Source organism: Artemia sp. Qi Xiang Cuo, chromosome 10, assembly GCF_049724085.1.
Source record: "Artemia sp. Qi Xiang Cuo chromosome 10, ASM4972408v1, whole genome shotgun sequence".
NCBI lineage: Eukaryota > Metazoa > Arthropoda > Branchiopoda > Anostraca > Artemiidae > Artemia > Artemia sp. Qi Xiang Cuo.
In genome coordinates, this window is record NC_142803.1 from 22,661,388 (window position 1) to 22,678,683 (window position 17,296).

General features: G+C 36.6%; 1 protein-coding gene across 1 annotated transcript in view; it reads right to left on the reverse strand.

Annotated features, from left to right (window-relative positions):
* Positions 1 to 17,296, reverse strand: part of LOC148947590 (protein VAC14 homolog) — a 242,508-nt gene that overhangs the window by 81,602 nt on the left and 143,610 nt on the right. Inside the window, exon 6 of the mRNA XM_089095944.1 lies at positions 4,829 to 4,962. Coding sequence (XP_088952070.1) covers positions 4,829 to 4,962 — 134 coding nt within the window. The remainder of the gene's footprint in view (positions 1 to 4,828; positions 4,963 to 17,296) is intronic.

Consider the following 17,296-nt stretch of genomic DNA (forward strand, 5'->3'; position numbering starts at 1 on the left):
AAAAGAAGAAAATACCTTTGTGCAATATATTTGATGCCGATATCCATATCAGCATAAATTCTTGAGATTAATTTACCACACGTATATGTATACTAGTTATCATAACTGAGTCACTTTTAAACAAAACATTTTTCTGACTAAACAGCTTTTTTCAGAACAGGCTTTTAATTTTCGGATACAATGGGCTTAGTTCGCGCTTTACTAGATTGCAGTTACTGCTGCAACCATGATATGCATCGAGCTTCCAATTCATATAAAATATCGAAAGAAATAATGAAAAATAAAATGTGGCATTAATTTTGAAGTTTCTTCCTAGGTCAGCGAGAAAACTAGACCTAAAATCATAAATTCGTCTGTGATTTTTAATGTTTAATAGGTGGACTTTACAGTCCCTACCAGCGGTGCTGATCTCTGTTTCTTGGCCCTTCAACCAGGAAATGCAATGGGGCGTTGAGGGCCAACCATCCTGTGATTTCGCACACCTTTCCTATTTACCTTCCCCAGATTTCTCCAGGTACCCATTTAGAGCTGGGTCGACTCTGGGTGAGCTTTTAGAGTCACCCACTGACCATCGTCCCAAACCAAATAATTGGGTACACTAGGGTTCGAACCTTCGCCCTCTCGGACAAAGAATCCTCAATCCAGCGCACCAATCCACTCGGCTAGGTATACAACCCAAAAATAGGGCACATCACGTGAATATATTGTAGCAAGGGATTTACGCAAGAAGGGGTATTGAGCTTGATTCTCCCTCAAAAATCATTATGATCTTCTCCGTAATTTATTATATTTTATATAACTTATCCTTTGTTCCCATTTCAAAAAAATAAATAAATACAAAAAATTAATCGCAGAAAACTTTTGGTCAACCAAACTCAACATTGAGGGAGCATATGAATGTCAACAGTTTTAATCTTTTATTATTTTTGAAACACACAACCATTATTATATGCAGGTAATTTAAAAGCTTTGAAAGCTTTTTACCATTTCCCAGAGGAAACACATTCGTTTACTATTGTTATATTTTGCAAGTAATCTCCGTATTCCAATATGGACTACAAATAAATCAATATCTAGACGTTACGGTGCTTATAAAATTTGTGAAAAAAAAACGGACTTTTTAAAGTATGTTTCCCATTGAAGTTTTATTTGATACATATTTACTTCAAATTTAATATGAATTAATTACGAACCTGGAAAAGTTTGTTAACTATTGCCTTAATACGCATATAAGGATTAATAATATAATAATATAATATTAATTAAATATAATATAATGTAATATCATAAAATATAATATTTAATAACATTAATATAAAACAAAATATAATAAAATTAATATAAATAAAGTAAAATAAATATAATAAAATATAATATAATATTAATATAATAATATATTTTAATAATATAAGGATTATTAAAATAGGTGCGATTTTAATGAGCAATGAGTAAAACATGAAAAATATGAGTGTTGATTCCTTAATACTCGATAATTCTTATTAGACTGGTTACTTGCCTCCATTTTCCCCAATTTGATGATGAATGTGCAGAAGTAAGTAAATTAAAGATGCTAGTTAACCATATTCATTAAAAAGTTAATATGCAATTTAATATGACGTTAATTTTCGATCGATTCAGCAAAAAAAAAAAAAAAAAAATTACAGGGCCGTATCCAGGGGGGGGGGGGGGGTTACCCGGTTTGAACCCCCCCCCTCCCCCCGAAATTTTTGACCGAGTCGAAAATTAGTATAAAAAATACCTGTAAAGACAAAACCTTACCAGAAAAAAAATATGCTCCCATACAAAATCATATTGCATTTTGTGGGTTAACGGTTCTGATCAGCTTACGCAATTAGGTAACCGTAGGTAACCCCATGTTCACCTGACTTTGCATAGTAAATTAGGATTAATAATATGCGCTCTGATCAGCTTACGCAATTAGGTAACCCCATGTTCACCTGACCTTGCACAGTAAATTAGGGTTAATAGTATGCGCTCTGATCAGCTTACGCAATTAGGTAACCCCATGTTCACCTGACCTGGAATAGTAAATTAGGATTAATGGGCGCTCGAGGTATGGTATAAGAGAGTGCAAGATTGTCAGTTCAGTTCAGCTCGAGGATGTTAGACAAAGTCCACGGGAAAAAATCGGGTAACCCCCCCCCCCCCCCGAACAAAAATCCTGGATACGGTCCTGAAAAATTATCCAATATTAGTGACTTCTTATCGAAACTGGAACGTAATCTTAGTAACTAGACTTAAAGTTCGTTCCGTTTCCGTAGTAAACTTTCCGTTGAATTGTCTTTCACTAATGAGAAATTTTCTGAACCGTGATGTTTTATTTACATGTGTTTTGTCTGTCTCCGGTTAGAAATTTCCTTTCGTTTCAAGTTCTTCTTTTCCTATCTTCCAATTCCTCTTATTAGATTTTGTATTCCCAGTGGGTATGAATAGATTATTATTATTGCTACACTTTTGTTCTCACAGTTATTAAGACAAAAAGACTTGTTATACCTTCATAATCAATAAAACACACCTATACAGATAGCCTATTTCTCAATATCTCCTAACAACATTTAAGGATAGCGAAGTGCAATAGAGAAAGGAAGTGATAATAAATACTCATCCTAGCCTAGTTTTCATTATATCTTTGTAAAAATTGAGAATATTGAAGCACAATACAGAAAGGAAGCAACATTGAGTAATAGATGTTGTACATAGACGCTAATAAAACATTCATGGTCCATGAGTATCCCTACATAACCAGCAATTTCCCCATAATCAATCCCCAAGTAATGTAATTAAAAATAGTAAGTAAGAAAGACACTCATAGATAATTAATATACTGTGGAATTTCGACACCACGAATCTCAAAGGAATTGCGAAATCATAGAGTGAGAAAGAAGGATAGCGATTTCTGATTTACTGGGGCTACAATAGGAAAATTTGGATATCAATTTTGAAGCGAGATCTGGCATATACAGAAGAATTTACTTTGGGAGAAAAGGGGAGCAAGATCTGGCATATACACAAGAATTTACTTTGGGGGAAGAGGGGAGCAAGATCTGGGGAGCAAGATCTGGCATATACACAAGAATTTACTTTGGGGGAAGAAGGGAGCAAGATCTGGGGAGCAAGAGAGGGCAGCAAGATCTGTCATATACACAAAAATTTACTTTGGGAGAAGAGAGGGAGCAAGATCTGGCATATACGCAAGAATTTACTTTGGGAGAAAAGGGGAACAAGATCTGGGGAGCAAGATCTGGCATATACACAAGAATTTACTTTGGGGGAAGAGGGGAGCAAGATCTGGAGAGCGAAAGAGGGGAGCAAGATCTGGCCAATAAACAAGAATTTGCTTTGGGAGAAGAGGGGAGGTGGTTCAAAGAAAAAGACAAAAATGAAAACATATGTTAATATGGTGAATCGTAAGGAGCATTACAATAATCTAAATGTTGAAGGAGGACATATTTTGGAGATAGGGCTACAATAAACCTAAAAGATATTAGCTTGGCGGATTTTCTTTTTAAATAGTAACGCTGTTAGAAGACGGTCTCAAATGTATTCACTTTCAGCCATAACGATTTTGAAAATTTTGCTGACCCAAAATTATAATTACTAATCAGAAATTTATGGATATTCACCTAATTTAGCACCAACAGTTGAAACAGTCACACGTGCGCAGTAGTAACTGACGTGTTCCTCACTCTTCTTTTATTTATTATTTTTTTTTTAACGTGAAGATTAGATTAAAAAAGTAGTGTTACCAGTCTCTCTCTGGATAGAATTCGCTTACTGAGTAAGTTAAGCTTCTTTTTTTTTAGAGGGGAAAAGGGTCTCTTACACAACTATAATAGCTATAATATAATTAATTATAATTACACAAATATAATTATGATAATTATAATAACTATATTACGAAGAATAACTATAAATTATCATTCTTCAAATAAAAAGCTTGCCAAAATCCCAGGAAAAAGAATCTCTGAACTACAATTATAATCAAAATCTGTCAATATTATAAAACTAGTGCAGCAGCCAACGGTATAACTAAATACAGCAAAGAATTCTTTTATTTCATTTACAGATAAGTCCTATAAGGACAATGGAAGACTTGAGAGACAGCAAAACAGCATTTGGCTGAAATATGATACTGTACTAGTACTAGTGGCTGAAGTTTTTTTTTTTTTTATGGTTGTAATTAATTTGACGATTCTTGCTGCTGTATACAAAAGCAAATTAAAGCTAAGGTCAATGGTAAGACTTCTTTCTCATTAGAGAAATATAATAGAGTTTTTTTATATATATTAAAATACAGTTATATTTATTTTTACAAGAGGAAACTTTATAAAAGTATGAATCCCAATAAATTGAGATCCCAGGGTATCGGAAGCGAAGTTCTTGAAATTTCAATTTTTGTTCTGTTTTATTCGAAAGAGTATTTTTCTCCTAGTCAGATGGGTCAGAGTCACCTTGTATTTAGGTAGATTTATTAAATGTGCCAGCGACCTGGCGGACAAAAAGAAGAAGGAAGGTTCTGGCAGAAGAAGAAGAAGAAGAAGAAGGAAGGTATAAATGCTTTGTCAAATTTGAATACAGTTAGTGCTTCAAAATAGTATTACAAAATGCAATTAAAAAGCTTCAGTTTTTTTTTTACCAATGAAGGCATCCATACTTCTGTCTTTATTCTAACACCTTCCCAGTCCTCGATATATCGTAGCATCCGATTTTCGTTAAATTTACTACTGAACTCCGTTTAGAGCTAGAAGGCTAGGGCGCATGTGTCCAATACCCTTCCTCCTTGCAATATTAAATTTTAAAACAGTACCTTAGACGGAAGTAATACTTGAAGATGGTATAACCATTTGAAAACAGCTGCTTTAGTGTTGACAGCCCCCTCTCCGATTTGTTGAGTCAATGCAAATGCAACTTCTCTTGTGTCAAACGGCTCCATGCTCCCTTCTATTAAAGAAGATAAATATCAAAAATTTTAAAAATACAGTCTATATTACAGGTTTAAAATACAGGTTTTTTTAAGTCCTGTAGCCTGCAATCAGTTGGTCGTACCAAGTTCATCACATTATAGCTTGTTATCGGTTAGGGAAAAATCTCCTGTAAAAAATCGAACAAACAGGCTCAGTACTGTTTCTAATCAAAGAGATGAAATAGGATGTTCTTACGGTAAAAATTAAACCAGACTTCGTTCGTGTTGCAAAGCATTTCTTTGCAAGGGAAAAAGCGGGGGCTGAGGGGGGGCGGAAGACCCCCAAAATAAAACCTTAACAAAAGAGGCTGCAAAAGCGGGGGGTTTGGGGCGGCAGCCCCCCAACTGTACCTCCTAATCTCTGTACGTTTTAAGGTTCGAACTTGTGACTCAGCCTCTTTAACTCTTTAGAAAACGTAGTTCCTTTCAAATAATTTCTGCACGTTTTTGTACAGTTTATTACTTATTATTGCTTGACTAACTGTTAGCTGATCGTGTCGGGAGTTAAAGTTGGGGGCTGCCGCCCCCCAAACCCTCCGCTTTTGAAGATTCTTTTGTTAAGGCTTTCAATTCCTGAATACTCAAATCAAATTCACAGTAAGATTTTCCTTTTTCAACTTTTCTTCGAGCATGCGGGTATACTGCATGTTATCAAAGCAGTGGAGACTTACCTGTAAGCTGAAGGCCGACTGCGATATTTTTCTGGAGACGCCTGTTGAGCCGAAGTATTTAATAGATTGGATTTAAAAAAGAAACTGAGTTTCTTTTTTAAACTTCAAATTTAAGAGATACTACTTTAAATTCTATATATAAAAAATTTCCTCCTACGGGGAATCGAGCCCGGGTCTTCCGCTTGTCAGGCAGCAATAGTGACCACTGCACCATCAGAGACTGTTGATATATTATTTTTAGTCTCTACGATCTATTTTCGACGCAAGCAAATAGAAAGTAAGATTTTCGTTTTTCGACAAAAAAAACTTCTGGGAAAGAGCTGGAATTTTTGGAAGCTTGCAGTAGGTCTTGTCAGGTTAAGAGGACTACTTTGATCTAATTTAATAATGAAATACTATGCGTTTAGGAATTTCAAAAATTAACATGGGCTCTTTTAGGAAAACGAGGTTTTTCGTAAATGTAAATTCAGGGGATATTTTTTTCGGTCTGAAAATATCAAAAGGCCCTAACAGGTCAAATTCTGCTTCGAATGAGTCCTCATTCACCCGGATCCGTTGTCCACTGTGGCCTGTAGGCGTGGATAAAAAAAGTTGGGGGTTTTTGGAAAACAGGAAGGAGTGATCAGATTGAGCTGAAATTTTGAGGATAAGCTCCCAGGCCCTAGGAAAGATTATCCTCTAAATTTCAGCCCAATCGGACAACGTTAAAGGGGGCTGTGGTGGGAGAAATTAACATGGACTCTTATAGGAAAACGAGGTTTTTCGTAAATGTAAATTCGGGGGATAATTTTTTCGGTCTGAAAATCTCCCACTTCCTAACAGGTCGAATTCCGTTTCGAATGAGTCCTCATTCACCCAGATCCATTGCCAACTGTGGCTCGTAGGCGTGGCTAACAAAAAAAAAATTGATGAACATTAAGTGGCTATATTTGGTTTTTGGAAAACAGGAAAGGAGTGATCGGGTTGAGCTGAAATTTTGAGGATAAGCTCCCAGGCCCTAGGAAAGCTTATCCTCTAAATTTCCTCTAAGCTTAGCCTGATCGAACAACGTTAAAGAGGGGCTGTGGTGGGAGGGTTGAAACTTCCGGCCCCCTTTTCCCAATAAAGATGAAATCGGAGGGGGTGAAGTTTTGTAGGTATTTTAGTTTGAGCTTAAGCTACGAAATGCAATCCCCGCCGTCTTTCTATAACAACTACAACCGGGTATCACGTAACGTTGTAGTGGCATGCCTCTCTAAAGAGGCACAAGTGTGCCTCCTTGACAGAGTCTCATATGAATTTCCGGGTAATGCGCAATACAATTCTCGTTTGACTACTGGTATCTTAATAAGTACCAATATCACTTTAAACGAGCAATAATTGTATATAATTTTTTTTTCTCAAAAATGGTTCCATTTTTTTTCGGGAAAATTTGTATCCTGAGCTATTCTGGCCAAAAAAAAATATCTATATAGGTCAGAAGTTTGAGAAAGTTCGTCAAGAGCCTTAATTCTGGAAAAAAAAGATTTATGTGAGTGACGTTCGAATGCATTCCTATATATATATATATATATATATATATATATATATATATATATATATATATATATATATATATATATATATATATATATATATATATATATATATATATATATATATATATATATATATATATATATATATATATATATATATATATATATATATATATATATATATATATATATATATATATATATATATATATATATATATATATATATTTTTTTATATATATATATATATATATATATATATATATATATATATATATATATATATAATAGTAATAATTATTTATTTGAATTCTCTATACATACAAAAAATGTACTTAGAGGAGTATGGAAAAAGAAATTTATAAACACTTATAAGTACTATATAAACAAAATATAAACACTTATCATCACAAACACACAAAAAAAATAAAAAATAAAAATACACTAACTATGACTCACAAACGATTAAAACATCCCAACGGAAAATCAACAACTGACTCAGATCGCTGTCTGAATCTCCCCTCTAAAACTTCCATCTTATCACATATCTCAAAAACACCGTAACGTTTGGAGATATAAGTGTTACGAGACCAAATAGGAACACGAAGAAAACACTTACAAAATTTGAAAAAGACAGACCGAATTCGTTGACGTTGAGACGCAGTAAAAATTTCCATAATGGAAATTTTTTTGTCAAATTGACCTTTAACTCTAGAAAAATATCCATAGGACTTTCTCAACTTCTCTCTCAACACATTTATTGTTAATGACCTTGTTGTTCGAATTGAGGTCCCGAATGATAGTCCAAGGTACTTGAGTGAAGCAGTGGCAGAAATTGAATCACGCCAACCTGAAATTTTGAATCGGGAGGGTGATGACAACCAAAAACGAGAAATTCAGTTTTAGCAGAAGCAGCTGACAGCCTTATGTCAGACAACCCGGCATAAAGACTGTTCACAGCAGCCAGCAGTGATTGTAAATTATCAGACAGCAGAAAAATGTCATCTGCGTATGAAAGGTGACTTGCGTCAATGGATGGCTCGATAAGAAAATGTGGTATTCTGCGGTTTGCATAGCGGATGGCATTGTTAAATATTGCAGGACTTAACACTGAGCCCTGTTTAGCTCAACGACGCACAGAAATTCGGTTGCTATAAAGATTTTGCACGCGGACACGTATGGAAGAGTTATATATATATATATATATATATATATATATGTATGTGCTACTACTACTACTAACAGTTCACTGCAGCACCAAGCCACCTGAGGTCAACACAGCTACGCGCGCTCATCCTCCATCCCAATATATTCAAAGCCTCCCTTTTTACCCCCTCCCAGGAAGTTTCCATTTTCTTTAAATCTTTCTTTATGACATCGTCCCACCCCAGACGAGGATGACCTGCTTTCCGTTTAGCCCTAGACAGTTGGCCGAAAAGGACAATCTTCGGCAATCTTTCATCCTTCATCCGCACAACGTGCCCTAGCCACCTCAACCTTTATTTCATTATAGCCCTAGAAAGCGATATTAAACGTCATTTTTCGTACAACCTACTGTTTGAAATACGATCAGTAAGCCAGGTACCCAGAACAATCCATTAGCAATTTCTCTGGAAAATATCAAGCAAATCTTCATCCGCTTTTCGGAGCGCCCATGCTTCAGAGCCATATTTGACCACTGTCATCACTGTAGGTTGTAATATACTAATCTTGGTTTGCAGATTTATCTTCCTATTCCTCCAAACTCTTTTTTAACTGTGAAAAAACACTCTGAGCCTTGGCTATTCTACTTTTAACATTTTCACTGCTCCCACCGTATTTACTAATAATTAATCAAAAAAACTTTTTCGCACAAAATAAGTTTTTTTTTTAAAAAGTAAAGAACTCCATTAAACCAAAAATTATCAAAAATATAATGAAAATAATCTACCAAGCATACAACTAAAAATTAAAATAAATCAAATTCATTAATGCAGAAATTAATCTGAGTAGGGTTCTAAACCCTATGTTTCTAAAAGCCAGAATATAATTTGTACGTTACTGAAAAAAAAATCAAATGAATTTACTAAAAAAAATCTGCATTGTCAGTTTAAAAAATATGCTGATATTTATTCCTTAAAATCTTAATTAATTTTTGATTTCTTAAAGTTATAAAAGTGAAAACATTTAAAAGAATTTTCTTCAGTAACCACAAATTATATTCTAAGGTTTAGAACCTACCTCAGATTAATTTCTGTCGTTTTGAGTTTGATTTATTTTAATTTCTGTTTGTTTTGGGTTTCATTTATTTATTGATACTGACTTGTGGTAGTTGTATGCTTGGTAGATTATTTGATTATATACCCTTATATACACCCAGGGCATAACTTACAACCCTTGCGCTGAGGGCTGTATGGGGATTGTCATACTCAAAGACACAATTTCCATACTTTTCAACTACGTTGAAGAAAATGGAATATCTCAAAATTTTTATTGGATGTGTTTGGAAAAATGGTGGGCGTGGGAGGGGTGCTAGTTTTCCTCCAATCACTTTTGACTATTAAAAAGGACACTAGCCCTTTTAATTTCCAATTAAATGAGTCCCAATCAAAGTTTCTATGACAACGCTCTCTATAGAAATCTTATTTGCTCCCAGGACATAACTTACAACCCTTGTCCTGACGGCTGTGGGGGATTTGTGATCCTTAAAGATAAATATCCAGAACTTTCAAATACGTTAAACAAAATGGCTATCTCAAAATTTTTATTGGACGTGTTTGGGGAAAAGGTATTTGAGAGGGGGGTTAGTCCCTCTCAATCATTTTAGACTATTAAAAAGAACACTAGCCCTTTCAATTTCAAACCAAAAGCCCTTTTTGAAGTTTCTACGAAAGCGCTTTCTATAAAAAAAAACCTTATATGCCCCCAGGGCATAACTTACAACTCTTGCCCTGAGGGGTTTGGCTACAAAAACTCTTTCTATAAGAACCTTATATGCCCCCAGGGCATAACTTGAAACCCTTGCCTTGAGGGGTTTGTCATCGTCAACATAATTTCCAGAATTTTCAACAACAAAGAGTGGTGTTGGGGGGGTTAATGATCCTCAAAGAAATAATATCCAGAACTTTCAACTACGTTGAAAAAATGACTATCTCAAAATTTTGATTGGATGTGTTTGGGGAAATGGTGGGCATGAGATGGAGGTTAGTTGCTCTCCAATCAGTTTCGAAAAGCCTATTAAAAAGGGCACTAGCCCTTTGGATTTCGGATTGAATGAACTGTTTTAGAAGTTTCTATGACAACATTTTCTATAACAAACCTTATATGCCCCAGGGCACAACTTACAGCCATTGCCTTGAAGGCTAATTGGGGGTGGGGGGGTGTCATCCTCAAAAACCTAATTTCCAGAACTTTCAACTACGTTTAACAAAATGGTTATCTCAAAATTTTGATTGGATGTGTTTGGGGAAATGGTGGGCTTGAGAGGGGGGTTAGTCGCTCTTCAATCACTTTCGACTATTAAAAAGGGCACTAGGCCTTTCAATTTCCAACCAAATGAGCCCTTTTTGAAGTTTCTACGAAAGCGCTTTCTATAAAAGAAAAAAAACTTATATGCCCCCAGGGCATAACTTACAACACTTGCCCCGAGGGGTTTGGGGGGTTTGTCATTCTCAAAGACATAATTTCCAGAACTTTAAACTACGTTGAAGAAAATACCTATCTCAAAATTTTGATTGGATGTGTTTGGGGAAATGGTGGGTGTGAGAGGCGGATTAGCTGCTCTACAATGACTTTCGACTATTAAAAAGGGTACTAGCCCTTTCAATTTCCAATCAAATGAGCTTTTTTTGAAGTTTCTATGACAACACTTTCTATAAAAACCTTATATGCCCGCAGGGCATAAACAACCCTTGCCCTGAGGGCTCTGAGGGGGTTTTCATCCTAAAAGACCTAATTTCTAAAACTTTTAACTGCGTTGAACAAAATGGATATCTCAAAATTTTGATTGCATGTGTTTGGGAAATGTTGGGCGTAAGAGGGGGGTTAGTTGCTCTCCAATTACTTTCAACTATTAAAAAAGGCACTATCCTTTCAATTTCCAATGGAGTGAGCCCTTTTTGAAGTTTTTACGACAACGCTTTCTATAAAAACCTTATACGCTCCCAGGGTATAAATTACAACCCTTACCCTGAGGGCTGGAGGGGGAGTGTCATCCTGAAAGGTATAATTTCGGGACCTTTCAACTACGTTGAACAAAAATGTCTATTCAAAATTTTGATTGGATGTGTTTGGGGAAATGGCGGATGTGAGAGGGGGGTTAGTTACCCTCCAATCGTTTTCAACTTTTAAAAAGGCCACTAGGCCTTTGAATTTCCTATCGAATGAGCCCTTTTTGAAGTTACTACGAAAACTCTTTCTATAAGAACCTTACATGCCCCCAGGACATAACTTACAACTCTTGCCTTGAGGGGTTTGTCACCCTCGAAGACATAATTTTCAGAATTTTCAAGAATTTTCAACTATGCTGAACAAAATACCTATCTCAAAATTTTGATTGGATGTGTTTTGGAAAATGGTGGGCGTGAGAGGGGGGTTAGTTGCCCTTCAATCACTTTCGACTGTTAAAAAGGGCACTAGCCCTTTCAATTTCCAATCGAAGGAGCTTTTGTTGAAGTTTCTACGACAACACTTTCTACAAAAACCTTATATGCCCCCAGGGCATTTACTTACATCCTTGTCCTGAGGGGTCTGAGGGGGTTATCATCCTCGAAGACCTAATTTCGAAAACTTTCAACTACGCTGAACAAAATAAATATTTCAAAATTTTGATTGCATGTGTTTGGCGGAATGGTGGGCATGAGAGGGGGCCTAATTCAATTACTTTCAACTATTAAAAGGGCACTAGCCCTATGAATTTCCAATCGAATGAGTCCTTTTTCAAGTTTCTACGACAAAGCTTTCAATAAAAACCTTATATGCCCCCAGGGTATGAATTAAAACCCTTGCCCTGAAGACTGTGGGGTGAGTGTCCGGCTCAAAGATATAATTTCCGGACCTTTCGACTACGTTGAACAAAATGGCTATCACAAAATGTTGACTAGATGTGTTTGGGAAAATAGTGGGCGTGGAAGGGGTGTTAGTTACCCTTAAATAACATTCGACTATAGAAAAGGGCACTAGCCCTTTGAATTTCCACTCGAATAGGCCCTTTTTCAAGTTTATAGGACAAATCTTTCAATAAAAACCTTATATGCCGGCAGGGCATAACTTACAACCCTTGCCCTGAAGACTGTGGGGGGAGTGTTCTGCTCAAAGATATAATTCCCGGATGTTTCCCCTACATTGAACAAAATGGCTATCCTCCAAAATTTTTACTGGATGTGTTTGGGGAAATGGTGAGCGTGGAAGGAGTGTTAGTTGCCCTCCAATCACTTTCGACTATTAAAAAGGGCAATGACCCTTTGAATTTCCTATCGAGTGAGCCTTTTTTGAAGTTTCTACGACAAAGCTTTCTATAAAAACCTTATATGACCCCAGGGCATAACTTACAACCCTTGCCCTGAGCGATGTAGGGGGAGTGTCCTCCTCAAAACACAATTTCTATCTGGAAATCAACTACGCTGAACAAAATGGCTATCTCAAGATTTTGATTGGATGTGTTTGGGGAAATGGTGGGCGTGGAAGGGGTGTTAGTTGCCTTCCAATCGCTCTCGACTATTAAAAACGGCACTAGCAATTCTAATTTCCAATCGAATGAGCCCTTTTTCGCAGTTTCTACGACAACTCCTTCTATACGACGTGCCCTGGCCAAAACCAGAAAATATATAATACATTGTGCCAACATCGTTCTTTACTTAGGCAGCGCTAGCGCTGCCTATGATACTACCAAGGTAAGTGAAGCTGCCCACCTGATCAATGTTTTCGTTACCCAATGTCACCTTTATATCTTCACTTATTCCTAGCCTTAGGGATTTAGTCTTCTTAACATTAAATTGCAAACCTATCCTAGCACCCTGAACTCGAAAACATCTAAAAGATCATTCATTTTGCTCACACCTTCATCTAGGATGCTTAAATCATTAGCATAATCTAAGTCCAGGAGACTTTTTCCTCCCAATTCGATTCCGTGGCCTCCTATTGCCTTTCCTTTGCTCCGTAAGACAAAATCCATCAAAATAATCTATATAAAGGGGGATAGAACACAACCCTGCTCAACTCCTGATTTAATACAAAACCAGCTGCTAACCTCATTTCCTACCTTAACTGCAGCAGTGTTATTCTCGTACATAACACTAATCACTTTAATGTATTTGTCTGGTATACCATACAAGGATAAAACCTTTGCTAAGGCTGTTCTATCAACAGAATCGAACGCTTACTCAACAGTATCGACATCATCAACATCTCTAGCTTTTCTAAAACCACGCTGTTCTTCTCTTAAAACTTTGTCTACGGCATCTCTCAGTCTAAAAAGTATCATATTACTACGTAATTTGATACCTATAGCGACCAGACTAATACCTCGGTAATTACCGCACTCTCTCTTATCACCTTTCTTATAAAGTAGCTAAATTAAGGTTTTCCTAAAATGGTTGGGTACTTCCCCCTTTTCAAAAATCATATTTATAATCTTCAGTAATTTATTTCTAACCTCAGAGCCACGACATTCAAGAAACTCATTTACCACACTATCAGCACCTGGAGCCTTATTATTTTTTAATCCTTTTAGTACTGTCACTATTTCTTCCTCACAAAACAAAATCTTCCTTCACATCCAAGGTATTACAAAATTTTTCATTTTCCTCTGTATCTTTTCCTGCAACTCTACCTCTGATTAGCAAATTCTCAAAATTTTCTGCCCATCTCTCTTTAACCCTTTCCTTATCATTAATTATGGCCCCGTTCTTATCTTTAACTGGAACAAGTCCGGATTGACTAACCCGTTTCAATTTATTAACATGCCAGTACAATATTTCACTATTATGACATCTAGCTGCATCATCAAGATCCTCAGGAATTTTATCCATGGCCTCCACTTAAAACCTCCTTAGTTCATATTTTAATGCTTTCTCCATTTTCTTTACATTCCATTTGTTTTCATATTAATTTAAAAAACTTTTTCCACAAAATAAGTTTTTCAAAGAAAAGTAAAGAACTCCATTAAACCAAATATTAGCAAAAATAAAATCAACTAATCTACCAAGCGTGAAACTACCACAAATCAGCATCGATAAATAAATGAAACCCAAAACGAACAGAAATTACAATAATTAACTGAGCCAAACTCAAAACGAGCAGAAAGTAACATAAGTTGGGCGCAAAACCTCTATGCCTTCCCAAGGCCAGAACAAAATTTGCACTTTACTGAAAAAATTTAAATGTTTTTACTTTTATAACTTTAATAAATCAAATAATATTAAAATTTTGATTACTAGATATCAGTATATGTAAATTAAACTGACAATGCAAATTCATTTGTATTTTTTCAGTAGTGCAAATTTGGTTCTGGCCTTGGGAAGGCATAGGGGTTTTGCTCCCAACTTATGTTAATTTCTGCTCGTTTTGAGTTTGACTCGGTTGGTTATTGTAATTTCTGTTCGTTTTGGGTTTCATTTATTTATCGATGCTGATTAGTGGTAGTTTCACGCTTCCTAGATTATTTGATTTTATTTTTGCTAATTTTTGTTTAATGGAGTTCTTTACTTTACTTTGAAAAACTTATTTTGTGGAAAAAGTTTTTTTAATTAATATCTCTTCCTTTTTATACTGAGATAGTCTTTTCAGGGAAAAACAAAATAATTCTTTAAATTTTTTCGTTTTTAAAGACTTTATAGTTTGGCCTGCAAAATTTTGATTGGATGTGTTTTGAAAAACAGTGGGCATGAGAGGGACGTTAGTCCCTATCAAATCACTTCCAACATTTAAAATAGGCCATAGTCCCTTCAGTTTCTAATTGAATGAGCCCTTTTGAAGTTTCTACGACAACGCTTTCAATAAAAACTTTATATGACCCATGGCATAGTTTACAACCCTTGCCCTGAGGGCTGTGGGGGAGTGCCCTCCTCAAAAATATATTTTCTATCTGGGTATCAACTACGCTGAACAAAATGGTTATCTCAAAATTTTTATTGGATGTGTTTGGGGAATAGGTGGGCGTGAGAGGGGGGTTAGTTGCCCACCAATCAATTTCGACTATTAAAAAGGGTACTATCCCTTATAATTTCAAATCGAATGAGCCCTTTTTCAAGTTTCTAAGACAAAGATTTTAATAAAAACCCTATATGTCTCCAGGGCATAACTTATAATCCTTGCCCTGAGGGTTGTGGGGGAGTGTCCTCCCCAAAAATATAATTTCTATCAGGAAATCAACTGCGCTAAACAAAATGGCTATCTCAAAATTTTGATTGGATGTGTTTGGGGGAATGGTGGGCGTGGGGGGGGGGGCTAGTTGCCTTCTAATCACTTTCGACTATCAAAAAGGCACTAGCTCTTTGAATTTCCAATCGAATGAGCTTTTTTAGAAGTTTCTACGACAAAGCCTTCTGTAAAAACCTTATATACCCCCTTGCCCTGAGGGCTGTGGGGGAGTGTCCTCCTCAAAAACATATTTTCTATCTGGAAATCAACTACGCTGAAAAAAATGGCTATCTCAGAATTTTGACTGGATGTGTTTGGGGAAATGATGGGCGTCGGGGGGGGGGGGGGCTAGGTGCCCTCCAATCACTTTTAACCATTAAAAATAGTCCTATCCTTCCTAATTTCCAATCGACTGAGCCTTTTTTTGAAATTTCTTAGACAAAGCTTTCTATAAAAACCTTATATGCCCCCAGGGAATAATTTACAACCCTTACCCTGAGAGTAGTGGGGGAGTGTCCTCCTAAAAACATATTTTCTATCTGAAAATAAGCTACGCTGAACAAAATGGCTATCTCAAAATTTTGATTGGATGTGTTTGGGGGAATACTGGGCGTGGGGGGAGGGGGCTAGTTGCCCTTCAATCACTTTTGACTATTAAAAAGGGTACTAGCCCTTCGAATGTTCAATCGAATGAGCCTGTTTGGAAGTTTCTACGACAACGCCTTCTGTAAAAACCTTATATGCCCCAGGAATAACTTAAAACCCTTGCCCTGAGGGTTGTGGGGGAGTGTCCTTCTCAAAAACATATTTTCTATCTGGATATCGACTACGCTGAACAAAATGGCTATTTAAAAATTTTGATTGGATGCGTTAGGGGGAAAGATGGGCGTGGGGGGGGGGGGCTAGTTACCTTCCAATCATCGTTGACTCTTAAAAGGGCACAAGAACTCCCAATTTCCAATCGAAAGAGCCCCCTTTGAATGTTATACGACGGCCCCTTCCATATGAAGAGCCCTGCTCTAAAGAAAAAAAAAATACATAGTACATTGTGCCAACAACGTTCTTAAATGCCCTCAGGGAATAACTTAAAACCCTTGCCCCGAGGGTTGTGGGGGAGTGTCCTTTTCAAAAACATATTTTCTATCTGGATATCAACTACGCTGAACAAAATGGCTATCTCAAAATTTTCATTGGATGTGTTTGGGGGAATGATGTGCGTGGGGGGGGGGGGCGGGCTAGTTGCCTTCCAATCACTTTCGACTATTAAAAAGGGCACTAGCCTTTTGAATTTCCAATCGAATGAGCCTGTTTTGAAGTTTCTACGACAACGCCTTCTATAAAAACCTTATATGCCCCCAGGGCACTACTTAAAACCTTGGCCTGAGGGTTGTGGGGGAGTGTCCTTCTCAAAAAAATATTTTCTATCTGGAAATCAACTACGCTGAACAAAATGGCTATCTCAAAATTTTGCTTGGCTGTGTTTGGGGGATCGATGGGCGTAGGGGGGATAGTTGCCCTCCAATCACTTTCGACTATTAAAAAGGGTACTAGCCCTTCGAATTTCCAATCGAATGAGCCTGTTTTGAAGTTTCTACGACAACGCCTTCTATAAAAACAATAGATACCCCCAGGGAATAACATAAAACCCTTGCCCTGAGGGTTATGGGGAAGCGTCCTCCTCAAAAACACATTTCCTATCTGGAAATCAACTACGCTGAACAAAATGGCTATCTCAAAATTTTGATTGGATGTGTTGGGGGGAATACGGGGCGGCGGGGGGGGGCTAG